General features: G+C 44.9%; 1 protein-coding gene across 3 annotated transcripts in view; it reads left to right on the forward strand.

The window, feature by feature from the left end:
• Spn (protein phosphatase 1 regulatory subunit spinophilin) overlaps positions 1-16,210 on the forward strand; it is a 68,124-nt gene that overhangs the window by 36,134 nt on the left and 15,780 nt on the right. For all 3 annotated transcript variants that reach the window (XM_089579136.1, XM_089579137.1, XM_089579135.1), the window contains 3 exons: positions 847-988; positions 12,283-12,527; positions 15,100-15,167. In XM_089579136.1, coding sequence (XP_089435262.1) covers positions 847-988; positions 12,283-12,527; positions 15,100-15,167 — 455 coding nt within the window. The remainder of the gene's footprint in view (positions 1-846; positions 989-12,282; positions 12,528-15,099; positions 15,168-16,210) is intronic.

Genomic DNA, 16,210 nt, shown 5'->3' on the forward strand with positions numbered 1-16,210 from the left:
GTCAAGTTCACAGCCAACTGTTGACTGCATCAGAGCTCAATGCTTTGACATGCCGTGTGGTGTTGCGCTTAGTTTTCATACCCGAGAGGGTGCGGTGGTGGCTCTTGATGGCTGTCAGCACACTGGATTTATGCAAGGCCTAGCATTACTGCGCTCGGGCTTTTGTTGCATGCTGGCAGTCAATTCCACGAGGAAAGAGCAAGTTGACTCATGTGACAAGTGCAACATATTGCCGTTTGGGACTATATCGCCATGTTTTACCGCGAGTTTAGATGAACAAGGAATTCATAATTTGTGAATGTTTAGGAGATTTGAAAAGTTCGAATAGTGAATGGGCAGTGTAAATCAAAAAGCAAATAGTATTCAAAAACTATTTGAAATGTTTAATGTTCACACTCTCAGAAAATAGTAGTTATGTTCTGCTTATTGTATAGCAAACCTGTTTTTGCGAGAATATATATATTTTTTTGGTGTAGTTATTATGGCAGTGTCAGTGCCGTGAACTTGAGCAGTCAGTCAAAACCAATTCAGTTCCTTTTTCCCTTTGAAAGGAGTGCATGCATTGTTTACACATTGTACCAGAGTGAGAATGTATACTTCATAAGGTACTTTTGCATCCACTCTTTCCATGGGTGACCATTTTTAATGTCTTGGGAAGGTTTGGATTTAAGAAAACCCAACCAATACTGAGTATACTTCAAAATCTTTCTCTAGTAGAGATCTAATCGATAGTCAATTAGTAGTAGGCAAGCCATTCTGCTAGTAGTTAGTCTCTCTGGTGGTCAGTAATGTGACATTTATTTTGGGATAGCGGTGTCATTCTTCCCAATTTCTCAAAACATGCAGGTCATCCTGCTTGAGAACTGCCTCACCGAGACCCAGAAGGCAGCTGGTGTTCCAGTACAATTACCATATGACAATACGATGAAACTCCTGACACCGCAGATGAAGAAAAGAAGACCACCACCTCCTGCAGTTCCTCTCTCCGGTTAGTGACCATTCTGTTGATGATTATTTGTACAATTCTGTTTCATGACATACATTTGCTTGAGTTTCGGCTTCATGTTTGCATGGCTACAATCTTTTGTTTAGAACATACAGCTTTTATTTGGACGTTGTCAGAAACTTGTTCCAGCCAATGGGAGGCCTAAAAATCTGACTTGCCCAACTATGGAGCACCTTGTCCGTGGTTGCCAGTTTCAAAAGACCGGCTTGTGGCACAGCACATTGGTCGACCTTCTGATGGAAATATGTACATGCTGCTGCCTATTACTTGTTTCCCTTTGGCAGAATTGAGTGATTTATTGTTACAGCGCAAAAGACGAGGATGAGATGAGTACACAGACACGGCGCTGAACTTACAACTGATCGTTATTGAAGGTTTGCCACTGAATAAATACTGTGGCGAACAATCTCAGATGCAAATACAAACACATACAAATGATAAGAATGACACAACAAGAGCTCTGCACACAACAACAGTGACACATAACCAGCTGTGCGCATTTTCCTAATGATCTTTAACCCCTTCACCGTTTTGTTATGTCAACGAATTTCTTAACAAAACTGCTTATTTTTTTTATTCCTGATTTCGATTAATATTGCAATAAAAACCATGCATTCGATCTTTAAAAAAATATTTGAAGCAAACATGAAGTCAAATTAGCATATTGAAGTTTATTATTTCTCGCAATACAGAAAACCAACTTCCTGCAGGTAATAAGTGATAAATATATTCAAGCAAGTCATCAGGGGAGCTTATAGTGGTCTAACCGGGAGCTGCGAAAAAAGGAAACCGAGGGGGTCGCGTAGGGATGTTGCCGACGTCGATCTACATCCACTGACGTGCGCTCGCGATGTTGCATCAGAGCTGTCCTCTTCTTCATCGGAAGAGCTGATCAGCACAACGTCATCACTATCGTCCTCGCTCCCTGAAACAATGTACACTTCGGTGTCTGAATCACCATCGTTTGAAGAAGGTGACGAGGAAGAAAAGCGTCTTTTCCGAGAAGACGGCTCAACAAAACACGCATCGCCTCCGCCGGACGCCATTTTTAAAACCCAGGTTGCCATACGAAAAATACGTTTAAGCGGTATAAGAAAACGAAATTATCAGGTCAGTGCTGCCATCTGTCGAGCAAAATGCCATCTAAGCCACACACGAGCACTGATCGTCCGAAACGCTGAAGGGAAGAACCTGTTCAGCGAGGACGAGCTACAGTCGTCCAAAACGGTTTGGGGACGGCTTGGCAAGGACGACCGTAGCTCATCCAAAACGGTTAAGGGGTTAAGAAAGTGTAGTTCTTTATACTTTATGTGACGGAGATATTAAGGCGGTGCTTACGCCTTGGTCTTGGCATCTATGAATTTTGTGGGCTTCAATAATCTCTCTAGTGATTTTGATGCGGCTATTTGTCAAAACTTAGCACTGGTTGAAAATGGGGTAACATGTTTCTTCTTTTCCTCCTATCTTTTTTCCGGGCAGTCCCTGCAATGAATGCATTCGTTGCAGGGACGCTCTTTAATTCGGACATGGGCAGACTCGCACTGGTTAATTCAGGTGGGGGGTCATGTCGAGATACAACCCACGCAGCCAGCAATTATCGTAATGGGCCTCCCCAAATCTGAATTGCATAAAACAGTGATGCTCGCACACCTCAGGTGTGAGGCGTGTGCACTACTGCAGTCACGGTGATGATCGAAAGTCCCCCATTGCTGAAATTTAGCTCAGCTGCATAGTTTCGATTCTACTCTTCGTAACTTCACGCTATCCCGTGGCTGGCATCTGGCACGCGCATTGGCCAGTCGTGCCATTTTGGACGCTTTTTGGTGCATCACTGGTCTAGCATACCCCTACCACTGCCCCACCACCACCCTGTCTACAGGTGCTGATGTCGAAGTGGTTATGGTCAGAGCTGTGTGGGCGTCCCCCTAGCCATAGTTATCATTTATCAGCTCCACGTGACTTGGATTTTCTGCAGTGCAGTTGCTCTGCAATTAAAGCATCTACCTTGGTTTAGGTTTATGCTGGCTGCAGTGAGTGGCCGTATCGCAGCAAACTTTTGTTTTTCTCCATTTTCCGTAGCTGCCATTGCCGTGTTGCTGGCTGACCAACATCACTGCATGGCTGTGATACTGCCTGATCTCGTTGCGTTGTTGTGGATCGTGTGCTTGCCACATCTAGTGCTTCTCAAAGACATCACTGCCTAGCACGTCTTGCGTCGGGGTGAAGTTCCAGCTGTTGACTACCATCGGCGACGCCTGTGAAGGGGTCTTCGCAGAAGTTTTGCAGTAGGAAGGCACTGTAGAAAGTGTCACCTTTTGCACGTTTAGAGACAGACAGTGCAGTTGAGACTTCTCCCGCATGGTCCGATAGTGAAATTGTTGCCTCTGTCAGTAGCGAAATATCATCCATTGCAAGCTACACCGACGAGGTAGCTAAAGACAGCCCAGGCCCTGCCATGGGAGAAACTGCATCCGCATTAGACATACGTGCTTCTCCTGTTCACCCAAATACAGGGTCTGATATAGAATTTGGTACCCTGTTTAAGTGCCTTTGAGGCTGCACTAATAGCTGCTAGGCTACCTCAGCTGCAGACACAGATAATAGATTTCTTTGGTCGTACTTGAATGAAACCGCGTGTGGCTTCCTTCACAGAGTACCTCAGGTATCACCTTTTACCGTGTCAGTGGATATATTTCACATGTTCACTGCGTCATGGGTCACCGATGGGTCACATGATTTACTCATGCTGTGCGGTTACGAATGCTGGGTCACATGGTGAAGCAGTGGGTCAAGTTTTATTGTGAGGTCTAAGAAGGAGGACCTCGCAGTAAAATACGGAGGACCTCACAACAAAATACGTCCCACGGCTTCATGTGGCTCAGTATTTGTGGGTGCATAGCTTGAATAAATGACATGACCAATCGGTGACATACGGCGCAGTGCACATGTTAAGCTGTTTTCAGTCTGGGTGCACTGTTGGTTTCGTGCAGTTTTTCTATGGTCCTGTGAGGTGAGGTATCACTGCATGCATGAAGTCAGCTGAAAAGTGAGGGTTTGCAACAACTCACGTTACACTACTTCAAAACATCGTTCTAGTTTTTTTTTTTTTTTTTTTTTCACAGTTATCTTTTCTGTCTTCTGCTGCGACTAATATTAGCATCCTTCTTCTGATTCCTGCTTTCCTTCTGGCTTCAAGCAGTCCAAAGGTGCCTAGCTGGGTAGCTGTGTCTCTCTTATCTTGTTCTTTCCTCAGCATGGGTGAGCTGGTGCACCACGCGCCTTTCTGTCTGCAGCAAGCAATGCGTGCGCGGCGCTGATATCTGGCCATCTTTGTGCCGCAATAGCGCGTGTTGCAACGCTGTGTCAGTTTTAAATTTGTCTCCCAACTGTTTAGCCCAAAAGTCAATGAGTGAATGCACTGCATGCCTTTTAGTCCACTGCACGTAACGCATGTGCAAAGCCAGTATCTGGCCATTTCAGATCTCTGCGCTCCATGCGCAAACAGGACTGAAGGTTCCCCTCACTAAACATGCCCCCACAAGACAGCTTCCCCACACTTTCAGTGCAAGTGTGCTTTGAAGCTATCCTGCAGGGCCCCGCCTTCTTGCGTGAAAACGTTTTATTTTAGGGTGCTGGCTCATCTTAGCTTGTTCCTGAAAAATGTGGCGTCAGCAGTGTCTGCATAGCCTGGAAGGTGTCTCTTTTGGAATACTTTCTGGAGGGAGCATCTTTGGTAGATGCACCTCTGTGCATCTGCCACCTACAAGCTTAGCACCTACCACCAAGCACCTCAACACCTCACTTCCCAGCACCTGCCACATGCGAGGCAGATGCTCTAACCTCTAGGCCCCTGCTGCAGGGGCCTAGTGGTTACAGTGTTAGCTCTGGCTCTTAGCTCTTCCCTCAGTTTTGCACCGTTGGTGTCGGTATCCACAAACCTACCGCCAGGCAGCCATGGGTAAAACTGCACCTTCAGGCATCCGTTCGTAATAAATGCACCTGCGACATACGAACCCACCATCTCCCATCCAGATCCTCCCATACCTCCCAGATACGAGGTGGGTGCTTTAATCACTAGGCCATTGCGGCGATGGCCTTGTTGGTTAGAACATCCGCTCTAATATGTCAAATCTAATGTCTCCCATTTCTTTGTGCCCAGAAGTCATCGAACACTGGGTCATTTGTTTCACAAACTCTTAACTATCCTGTTTTTTTTTTTTTCCTCAATAGTGCTGCATGGGTGCTACATGAGTACCATTGCATGGGGTCATCATGGCTCATAGTTGCTGCGGAAGTTTGTCCAAACCAAAGGGCGCTCGAAACAGTTCATTGAAAAATTTTTTTTTGCCTTGAATTCCAGGAAAAACCAACCAAATTTTACCTGAGAATTTTTTTGACCGAGTTCATCTTAATGAGGAAAAACACAGCGCACTCTTAAGACACGGACAAAGAAAGGCAAGACGATACAGCGCTGACTTCAACTGATTATTTTATTGTGGAGCAACATATATATACGTTGGAAAAGTGGGCGGGAAGACATGAGTAACATCTGCTGTGTTTGCACGCGACCGAAAGATAACAAACTGCAATTGAAAATAACATGAGGGCAAGAGTGACCCTTGGAGGCAACAAAAAATGAAAACTAGGCAAGATAAAGAGACAAGTGGAGGGGCGATTAAACGGATCACGCTTAACTCTTTCCTTACCACGGGAAAAACGACCATTTTTCACATGTCTCAGACAACTTTTTTTTTTAGAAAAAGTGTGATAGATAAAATTATATAAAATGCATAACAATAATTCAGATAGAATGCGCTTTATAATGAAATTTATTTGAACACATATTCTGCTTGAAATGCTGTGAAAAAAAATCAGTAAACACAACAAAAAGTAGAAAAGAAGAAAAGTTTTGTGTTTATATGACAATATCTTTCCAAACACTTGTACTAAAAAAATTCTAGAATACACAAAACAATTCAAATTCTTTCTAAAACATGGCATTAAAGTTTGAAAATTATAACTTTAATAGTTTTCGAGCTAGAATTTTTTTCTTCATGCCTCTTGAAAAGGCTCGTTTGAGAGTGCCCTTTATATGATTTTTACAGTCCAAGAAAAAAAAATTGGAAGTGTAATGTTATGCGCCAAACGAAAGCTTGGTAAGCGTGGTTTAAAAAATACAAATCAAAACTTATTTAATTTACGTCAAAAATTCAAAAAAAAATATAAAACACAACAAGTATAGGTGTGATATTGCGATATATAGTATGCGATAAGTATAGCTGCGATGTAGCTGCAGAATCGAAATCCGACGTTACAACATCTTCGTCCAAGTCACTGCTGCTCGGAGGATCTTGAAAATCAGCTGCAGAGGCTGGAGAATCACGTGCAGCGGGACTCTTCCGAGCGCGCGAAGCGCCCGACCTCGACGCGACGCCACCCTCACCGCGTATTATGTCGCAATAAGCCTATGCTCCAAGGGCACTTCAAAAATGCACGACTGGCGGGGAAATTACGAACTAGGCCGAAAATGGAACTAACCGTCTGAACAACAAACCAGATGCGCCCGCACAAGCGGACAGGAAAAAGAAAGCGAAACTATCAGGCCAACGTTCCGGGATCGGTTTGCGCAGTTACAGCGTCTGAACCAAAATCCGACAATGCAACATCGTCACCAGAGGCTCTACTACTCGTAGCATAGATAATAATTGCAGTCAATGCAGTAGAATTGCGCGCAGCAAGGTTTTTCCGAGCGCGCGCCGTCTGCGCGCCCGACGCCATGCACGGAGCGTCCGCGCCGTACCCTCCGCTTCAAGGGCGTTTCAAAAATTCGCGCGTCGTGGGAAAATTGCTCTCCACGCAGAAACCGAAACTGTAGTCTCTGGAGAACAACTTAGATGGCGCCACATCACCGTAACGGCTACAATGAGGAGCTTAGGTTCGCACAAACAGACCGGAACGAGGAATCTGAACGCACAGGCGAGCGTTCTGGGCTCTCGTTGCCCAGTTTGGGCTTCGAAACAATACCTGACGATACAGCATCGTCGTCAGGGTCCGTGCTAATCGATACATCAAAAATATGTGGTGCAAACGCAGCGGAATTGAGTGGAACGGGGTTTTTTCGAGCGAGCGCCATTCCCGATGATGACGGCATGTTCGGAGCGCCCGACGCCGCACACCCAACTTCAAGCGCGTCTCAAAAATTGCCGCTTCTTGGCAAAAATATAAACTAAACAGGAAGTTGAAGTTTAATGTGTGAACAACAAACCGAATGACTCAGCAAGACCGTAGCGGCCGCGGTCGCGCTGCCGTAGCGTTTCGAATTTTTCGATCACCGGTGATCGAAGCACAGTGGTGTGGTAACGAAAGAGTTAAAAGGATGACGCTTAAAAGGATGACGCAAGCAGGCAGTACAAGAGACAAAAAACACTAGGAGATGACAAGTGAACAAAATGCACTAAAAGGTCAAAAAGACCATTAAAAAATTTTTAAAACCGATAAAAGAACCAAAAGGGACGTTAAAAGCAGAAGACAGATAACAACCTTGTCCAAAAGGTAAAAGAGGCTAAAAGACAAATTTCGGAATCCTACAGATTAAAATTGCTCTATGCCTGGCTCAAATAATCTAACTCACGTTTCGTTAGCGCTATCGAGGGTGTGCTAACACAATCTTCACCTAGCTTTAGAATGTGGGCGGCTTCTATAATTTCGCGTGTGGATTGATGCGCGTTTCTCGCGATGACCGAGCAGTCATGAAGGAAAGGCTCGCAGGAACCGGAGGGACACTTTAAACAGTGAACACCCAGGTTTTTCTTGACGGTGTTAGAGACAGTATTTGAGTGCTCCATAAGACGCTCATTGAGGCAACGTCCGGTTTGCCCCACGCAGGCCTTGCCGCAGCTCAAGGCTATCTTGTAAACTACACCAACCTCGCAAGGAACGAAGGGTGCACGGTGCCTAACAAGGCAGGCTGGCTCTCTCACAGCCGGGGCATTTACTCTGCGACAAAGCTTGGATAGCTTGTCGGGCGCCGAGAACACTACTCGGACACCTGCCTTTTGTCCAATTCTTTTGAGCCTGTGAGAGAGACCATGCAGGTACGGCACTACAGCGACTTTGTGTTGGTGGTCTGGGGCAGCACTCACTTGGCTTCCTTTGAGTTTCCCCAAGAGGGAGCCGGCTACTGAGATCAGAAGGTGCTCGGGGTAGCCAGCTTTTATCAGCCTCCGATTCTGCTCTTTCAGACTATGGTCCATCGAGTGGACACAGGACTTCATTAAGGCATTTGTGAAACAGAGGTACAGAGGTTCACAATGCCCCTCTTCACGATCTTGGAGTGAGCTGAACTGTTCCTGCGAGCCTTTCCTTCATGACTGCTCGGTCATCGCGAGAAACGCGCATCAATCCACACGCGAAATTATAGAAGCCGCCCACATTCTAAAGCTAGGTGAAGATTGTGTTAGCACACCCTCGATAGCGCTAACGAAACGTGAGTTAGATTATTTGAGCCAGGCATAGAGCAATTTTAATCTGTAGGATTCCGAAATTTGTCTTTTAGCCTCTTTTACCTTTTGGACAAGGTTGTTATCTGTCTTCTGCTTTTAACGTCCCTTTTGGTTCTTTTATCGGTTTTAAAAATTTTTTAATGGTCTTTTTGACCTTTTAGTGCATTTTGTTCACTTGTCATCTCCTAGTGTTTTTTGTCTCTTGTACTGCCTGCTTGCGTCATCCTTTTAAGCGTCATCCTTTTAAGCGTCATCCTTTTAAGCGTCATCCTTTTAAGCGTCATCCTTTTAAGCGTGATCCGTTTAATCGCCCCTCCACTTGTCTCTTTATCTTGCCTAGTTTTCATTTTTTGTTGCCTCCAAGGGTCACTCTTGCCCTCATGTTATTTTCAATTGCAGTTTGTTATCTTTCGGTCGCGTGCAAACACAGCAGATGTTACTCATGTCTTCCCGCCCACTTTTCCAACGTATATATATGTTGCTCCACAATAAAATAATCAGTTGAAGTCAGCGCTGTATCGTCTTGCCTTTCTTTGTCCGTGTCTTAAGAGTGCGCTGTGTTTTTCCTCAAGATGAACTACCAACTAGCCCGCTCTTCCACCCTTGCAAGTTCATCTTAAGGCGGGAAAAGGACTTTGGAAAAAAACATTTGTTAATGAAGCCACAATTATGAACTCTTCTGGTAACATGCATTTTTGTGTGCTGATTCCTGCCGCCGCGGTGGCTCAGTGGTTATGGTGCTCGGCTGCTGACCCAAAAGACGCGGGTTCGATCCCGGCCGCGGCGGTTGAATTTCTTTGGAGGAGAAATTCTAGAGGCCTGTGTACTGTGCAATGTTAGTGCACATTAAAGAACCCCAGGTGGTCGAAATTTCCGGAGCCCTCCACTACGGCGTCTCATAGCCTTGAGTCGCTTTGGACGTTAAACCCCATAAACCAAACCAAACCTGTGTGCTGATTCCAGACGTGTTATTTAATTTTATGTGCTAGAAGTCCTTGTGCAGTTAAGCAATATGTCCTGTAACTTTTTGCTGAGAGCTTTCACGGAATTTTTCTGCAGGAAACTTGCCAGGACGCATGCCATTGGCTTCTCTTGACATCAAGCTATGCATTAAGGGTAAAATCATTATCCTGCCTGTCAGAAGTTGCGTGACAGGATTTTGAAGTTGTCACTTAAGAAGCAGGAACACAAATTTTTCTTCCCATTTCTTCCTGTCTTGGGATAAAATAAGTGCTTTACTTTGTATGGTTAGATGGTTGAGGTTGTGAATACTCTGTTCTGAATTCATAGAAGCAACAGCTGTTGTAGCAGGGTTTGACTGTACCTGTTTACAGGCATCATGTTTGTGTAATGCAGCTGCAAAAGCACGCAGAAGGTAAATATATAATGTATGCCAAATCGGTCTTGCAAGGGCATCAAAAGAAAACACAGGAAAAAAAATAAAAGGCAATGAAACCAATACAATGCTTCATTTAACTGCAGTGATCCTTTGTAGCAGCATATTGCTGTATTGATCATACCATTAAAGGGACACCGAAAGGGAACTTCAAGTTGAGCTAGATTGATAGGTTAGCATCACCTTTTTCAGTTGGTAAATAGTCATTATAAAGTTAATAATTGACAATTTTTTGCTTACTCCTCGGGTTATAACACGAGACGAAATCATGCTTTAACAATAACTTCTTCAAACGCGTGGACTAACTGTATTAAATATTCTTTTTTCGCGAGGACAATTACATACTGGAATAACCTTATTAGCGAGATTGTTACCCAGAATTCTTTACTGATGTTTAAAAAATGCCGGCACATGTTATGAATTCGAGTGTGTTTGTATGGTTGTATGCTTGATGTATACCCACCCTGCTATGATCTTGTACTAGATCGCAGTATCTATAAATAAATTAAAAAAAAAAAAGTGCCACATGTATGCGCCACGTGTGATACACACACCCAACTTGCACCATCGCAGGTGTAAGAAGCGGGCGTCATCAATGCCAGTCAGCGGTACGCTGCGTGTTTTTTCACACATGGCCTGTTTTTGCGTGCTAGAAGTGCTCCAAGTTGGTCGGGCTTTACTGCTTTGTCATAAAGATGCTGGTGCTTACCCGTGTAGCAGGTTCAAATTATGCACGAAATTGTGCTACCAAGCTAAGGGTTGTCTAGTTGAAATTGAAGATTTTGTCTGCCTGCGACGCAGGCCAATGTGGCCCCACCTAAACATCCTACACCGTGGCGTGTGAAGCAACACTTTTTCACAGGCTAGTTTGTTCATGATTTTGGAAATAAGTGTGCGCTTAAGAGACGAAGACAGAGGCAGAAGAGGAACAGGAACAATGAGACAAGACCACATAGTATTAATATTGCACTTGGATCCTGCCTTTTCCAAACTATGTGAAGGGGAGTGTAAGTAAGGTATAGCCATCTTCTAAGGGCTGACATTCTCCTGGGCACCTTCCTTCTGTGGAGGACATTGAGGGGAGCTTTACTCAGTATGCATTGGAGCTGCCTGTTTTTACGCAACAGCGCAAGGCTCCCATTCTGCAGAGGATACGTGTCGGCGGCGGCGTGAGCGAAAACTCCTGATTGGGCGAAAAGGTGACTACATCACACGTGGAGTGGCAAATTTGTAAAGTGATAAAAAATTAGAAAAGAGGAGATTAGAAGGTTGCAACATGATTCAGATGTCGTTAGGACGTTTAAGTACTTGAGGTAAATGAAGTTCAGTGAAAAGAAAATTGGGGTAGTTAGTTGGGAATTAAGCCCCTGACCCTTGGGTTATAAATAAGACAAGCTGAAGTCACGCAGGCACATTCGTATGGCTTGGTTAAAGCAGGGCTTTATATGTACGTCGTATGGTCTTTCACGTTATTGTGATTGGGAAAGAGGAAACAGTGTCCGTGTCTGTGTTATGGATGGTCAGCTGCAGGTAAAGCAGCATTCACATGTAGAAGAATTCCACCCCTCTTGAGGATGGAGTGTGCACACATCACATGCCCTTGTGTGCCGGGGCGGGTGTGTCATTTGGAGTGCCAGTCACCCCCGAGGGTCAGGGACGTTGTGCTCGGCCGGTACAAACATCCCTTCTCCACGGGGGGACGGCCAGCGGCCGCAGCTGGAGTCCCTAGATCAGCTTTGCTAGCCATAGCCGGCGAATGCGCACAAACAGGTGGGGTAGATAAGCTAGAGTTAGTTCTTGGGCTAGTTGGTATACTTGATTTACACACATAGTTTTGCAGCGGCACACGGCCAAAGAAAAGAAGCAGGAAGAGAAGAAGGACGAACACAGCGCTGTGTTCGTCCTTCTTCTCTTCCTGCTTCTTTTTTTTTGGCCGTGTGCCGTTGCGTTGAAAAACGGAGTTTAGCGAAACCCAGTTGCAGCAGCGGGTGCCAGACTCGTACTCTCCGCTACAGGGGCAGGGCAGCGGCTTTAACTGGCTGGCGACATCACCCCCCCCCCACCAAGGCCCCCGTATGAATCCTGCATAAGCAGAGGAAACATATTGCCTCATATTTCAACCCAACAGAGTGGGGAAAATGTATTTTTCTCCCTATTCAACCCCACAGTATGGTAAAGAGGAGCTGCTGGTGGGACCCATTAATGCTATCGCGTCATACCTTTAAAGGCAGTACTTAAATGTCCCCAAAGTTTTTGAAGTATTGGATGCATTTTGTGGAGCACATTTTGAGCTGTTGTTATAAAATTACTACTAGCTGTGTGAGTACTTTTGTCAGAACAGAATTTTGTTATTGATTTTACTGTTCGAATTGATGCAGAGCTGGATAGTGATGATTGCCTGCGGTGTGAGTTGAGTCCTGATGAAGTTTCTGCTGATCACCGGAGATCAACAGTGGAGAGGCGGGGCGTGGGCGATGCATTTGATCGAGCGGTGCCCCATACCGAACTTCTGGACAGTACTGCTGCCAAAGCTAAGGCTGAGCTGGCTGCCAAGGGCAGCCTTGCGAACCGACAGCCCCCTTCTGTGTCGGCTCTCAAGAAGCAAACCAGCAGTGACCTGGCTGTAAGTAACTCTTTTTTTTTTTCTTTCTCCTTTCGCTCTTTTTTTGTGACAGGCTAGATCTCGCCAGTTAAATTTTCTGGCAGCCTATAGTGGCACATCACACTGCAACCTTGTGAGGAAAGATGGACGTCTAGTCTTGAAATGTGTCTCTCTGCCAAATTAGATGACTGTTCAAAATTTTCTTTCCTTGCTATCCATAGTTTCTCAGGTTTGTTAGAGTTGACCAGATGAGTCCTGTAACTACCTAATTCTTGTGATATGCTTTTTTGAAGATATCTGATATTTGTGCTTAGGGGGACAGGGCTCTTGAGGGCCCGAAAATCGCGAAAAAATCCACTGTTTGAAGAGGGCATTTTCGAAATCTACAGCCCATCTTCTACATATCTCCAAATTTATTCATTCCCTGGGTCAGTGTTTTCACTGAAATAGGGGATATTGAAAATTCCGCTAGTGCGCTTTCCCGCATAGCGCCCCGCCACGGTGGCTCAGTGGTTATGGCGCTCGGCTGCTGGCCCGAAAGACACGGGTTCGATCCCGGCGGCGGCGGCTGAATTTCGATGGAGGCGAAATTCTAGAGGCCCGTGTGCTGTGCGATGTCAGTGCCCGTTAAAGAACCCCAGGTGGTCGAAATTTCCGGAGCCCTTCACTATGGCGTCTCTCATAGCCTGAGTCGCTTTGGGACGTTAAACCCCAATAAACCAAACCAAACCATACCTTTCCCACATAGCAGTATTGCCCAAGACAAGATGGTTGACCATGCGTTCCAGCTGAAACGAAGCAAGAAGGACTATTTTTTTGTTTGATTCTTCAAAATACGTGTCTTACATTCTATACACACACTTAGCGCCCGTCCTGTAGCCCTCGCAGTTTTTAGAGCGCAGCTCTTTGGCGTCCGTTCCTGGGTTTCGCGTCGTCGTCGGCCTCGTAACCAGCTCCGCCCCCCTTTCATCCCCCCAGCGCTAGCAGCGACCGACTGATAACGACCCGACTGATACCGCTGGATGCCGCTGACGCCGCTAGAGAGTCAAGATAACGTGACTGCATAGAACACCGTCGCCGCCATGCAGAAAGAGGAGGAAAGGGTCCCCCCCCCCTGTTCTTGTGTGGTGGATAGGGTGCTCTTCAGTTGCCGATGCGCCGGTTATTTCACGTAGGCCCCGGCACGTCGACGAATACGTGACCACCTTCCCACGGCTAGACCTGGTTCTTAGCGCTGCGGAAGCGAGGGTATCATATTGTTTGTGTCGGCATCGGCGGCGTTGTCCCTGAAACCAACTCCGCAGCTGGGGTTGACTCACTATCGAAAAGGTGAAACAGCTTATTTGCTGCGCTCAAATTTCGCATTAGGAAGTAACGTAATCGTCGTAATTTTTTTTAGAGAGAAGTCGGCTACCTTGTCTTTGGCAACATAGTTATGTGGGAAAGCGCACTTGCGGAATTTTGAATACCCCCTATTCCACTTTATAAGGCCCAAATGAGCGCATCTTTGTTTTTTGTTGTTTTTTTAGAACACAAATTTTTGACTGTTTGCTAGTTTACAAGGAGGATATCTTTGCATGGAGTGCAAATAGAGGAATAATTTGTATTACATCATGCTGCTAAGTATACAGTGTAGGGAACCGATTTGTGCTTGCATATTTTTTTTTGCACTCTAATTTAAACAGCTCATCAACCAGTAGTTCCTAACTCAAAGTGGGAAGAGTGTTGGTCAAATGTTTAGGGGAATCCCTGTTTAGGGAAATGTTTAGGGGAGGACGAATTTTTCTTTAACTACGAAGTTTCTGAGAAAGCTGTATAGCTTTCCTTTGTAGCCGTATGGCTGCGCTTGGGTGGATGCCAATGAGTAATTACTCCCTTATTACAGTAGTCCCTACATTGAACTTCAACAAGTCGTAAAATAACTAATATTGGCTTAATCAAAAAAGTGCTGCCTACATTATATTTCTTGTACTGTATGCTATCTAGCCACATGTTAGTTTTCTGGTCAGTGTTTTTTTTTTATTGTATTTGCAAACAAAGGAGTGAAAATGTCTGGTATCTTGAAAACTAATTGACATATGAGAAAAGTGGTTACATATTTGAAATCAGCATAAAAAATTTATGAAGACTGCATTTTCATTGCATTTGGTCAAAAATTAAAGAGAAAAGTTCCAAGACCCCCATCCCCCCTTGAACAAGCCAAAGGTGTGTGGAGAACCAATTTTAAAGTTTCTGCAGAATAAAAAAAAAAAAATTTGGAACTTGGGTTAAAGATTTTTAAATATATGGAGCAATTTTTTCTCAAATTTGCCAGATACAGAGCAGGAATGTGGTGATTTCTTATTGATCTTAGTCGCTGACTTTTCACGAAAGTATGCAGTTCATGTTTATGCTGCAGTAGTTGGTCACAGCATGCACAGTTTTCTCAGTGGGGACAGTATCCATTAGTTGGCTACATTTTCTTGTCGTGGTACGTGATCACATTTATGTCAGCACACTGTGTGCAGAAGAGGAAGTGCAGTGATGATGGTTCTTCTCTCTGCTTTCTGCCTTGTATAACTAGTGTTCTGCTCTTTTTTTTTTTTTTTTTCAGTCTCCTGATGAGCAGCAGGACCTGAACACATCTATAAACAGCACAGGGTCTGAGACATCCATTCACAGGTTTGTGAATTCGCATGGAGATCTGATATGTGCAGTGTCTCTCACACATTCACCGACCAATATTTTGGATTCGGCAGGACCCAAAGAATGGTCCGAATAATCACAGTCTGAAAAATCCATGAACTTTAAAATGTCACTTCACTCAGGATAAAATTGGCTTGGAAAAAAAATCTCAAATTTTGCCCTCTACTGTGTTCCGCCCATAAGCAATAATATCCCCTTCAAGTACTGCACCTACGCTTGTACACGCCACCTTAACACTGTCAGATCCTCGTATGCAAGGTGTAATGTCCGCAGATGAGGACTATAACTGCTGAAATGTACAGAATCTTTTGGGGAGTCATTTCAAACCAGGCATGTGTCATTAAAGGGTCCCTGAAAGCCAGTTAAGTGGCTATCAAATGTGTGCATTATGTAGAGTGAATGCCATGTACAAATCCTCAGAAGCGAGGTGATAATTTACAAATAATTTTTAAAAATTCTATCTTTCGGGGATTATAGTGGCCTGCTGTGTGGGGCTTTCATGTGAAACCTTGCACAGCACGTCATGTATAGTACTCATGACGTCAGCAGTAAGGGGCTTTCATTGGCTTGCCAGACACCTTAGCAAAGAATGCGGGGTGTGCAGCCAGCAGGAGACCGCGGCGTGTCTCGTTTTCCACACACTCCTGGATTGTCTAGCCATGGCGGTAGAGCAAGCTAGTAGACAGCTGAGCTGCATTGGTTGGGTGATGCTTTCGTGGTCGGAGTGCAGTGCCAGTCTGCACTCATTTTTTTCTTGCTTAGTCCGGTGTATGAGTTGAGAGGAAAAATGTGGAGGCCGTTTTTAATTGCTGATATATCTGGTGCTACATGTGGTAGATCGAAAATTTTTGTGCAAGGATGATAGGCGATGCAATATCTATCAGTATTTCGTCTTTTTTCTTTTTTTACCCTTGGTGAACACCGTTTCAATGCCCCTGTAACTCAAAAAGTAGTTTTTAAGATGGACAACACCTCCATGTTTTACAGTAGCTGTGGCACAGATCCTGTGAGTGTGCATT

Source organism: Amblyomma mixtum, chromosome 3 (genome assembly GCF_055824585.1).
Source record: "Amblyomma mixtum isolate Tamu chromosome 3, ASM5582458v1, whole genome shotgun sequence".
In the NCBI taxonomy this organism is placed as follows: domain Eukaryota; kingdom Metazoa; phylum Arthropoda; class Arachnida; order Ixodida; family Ixodidae; genus Amblyomma; species Amblyomma mixtum.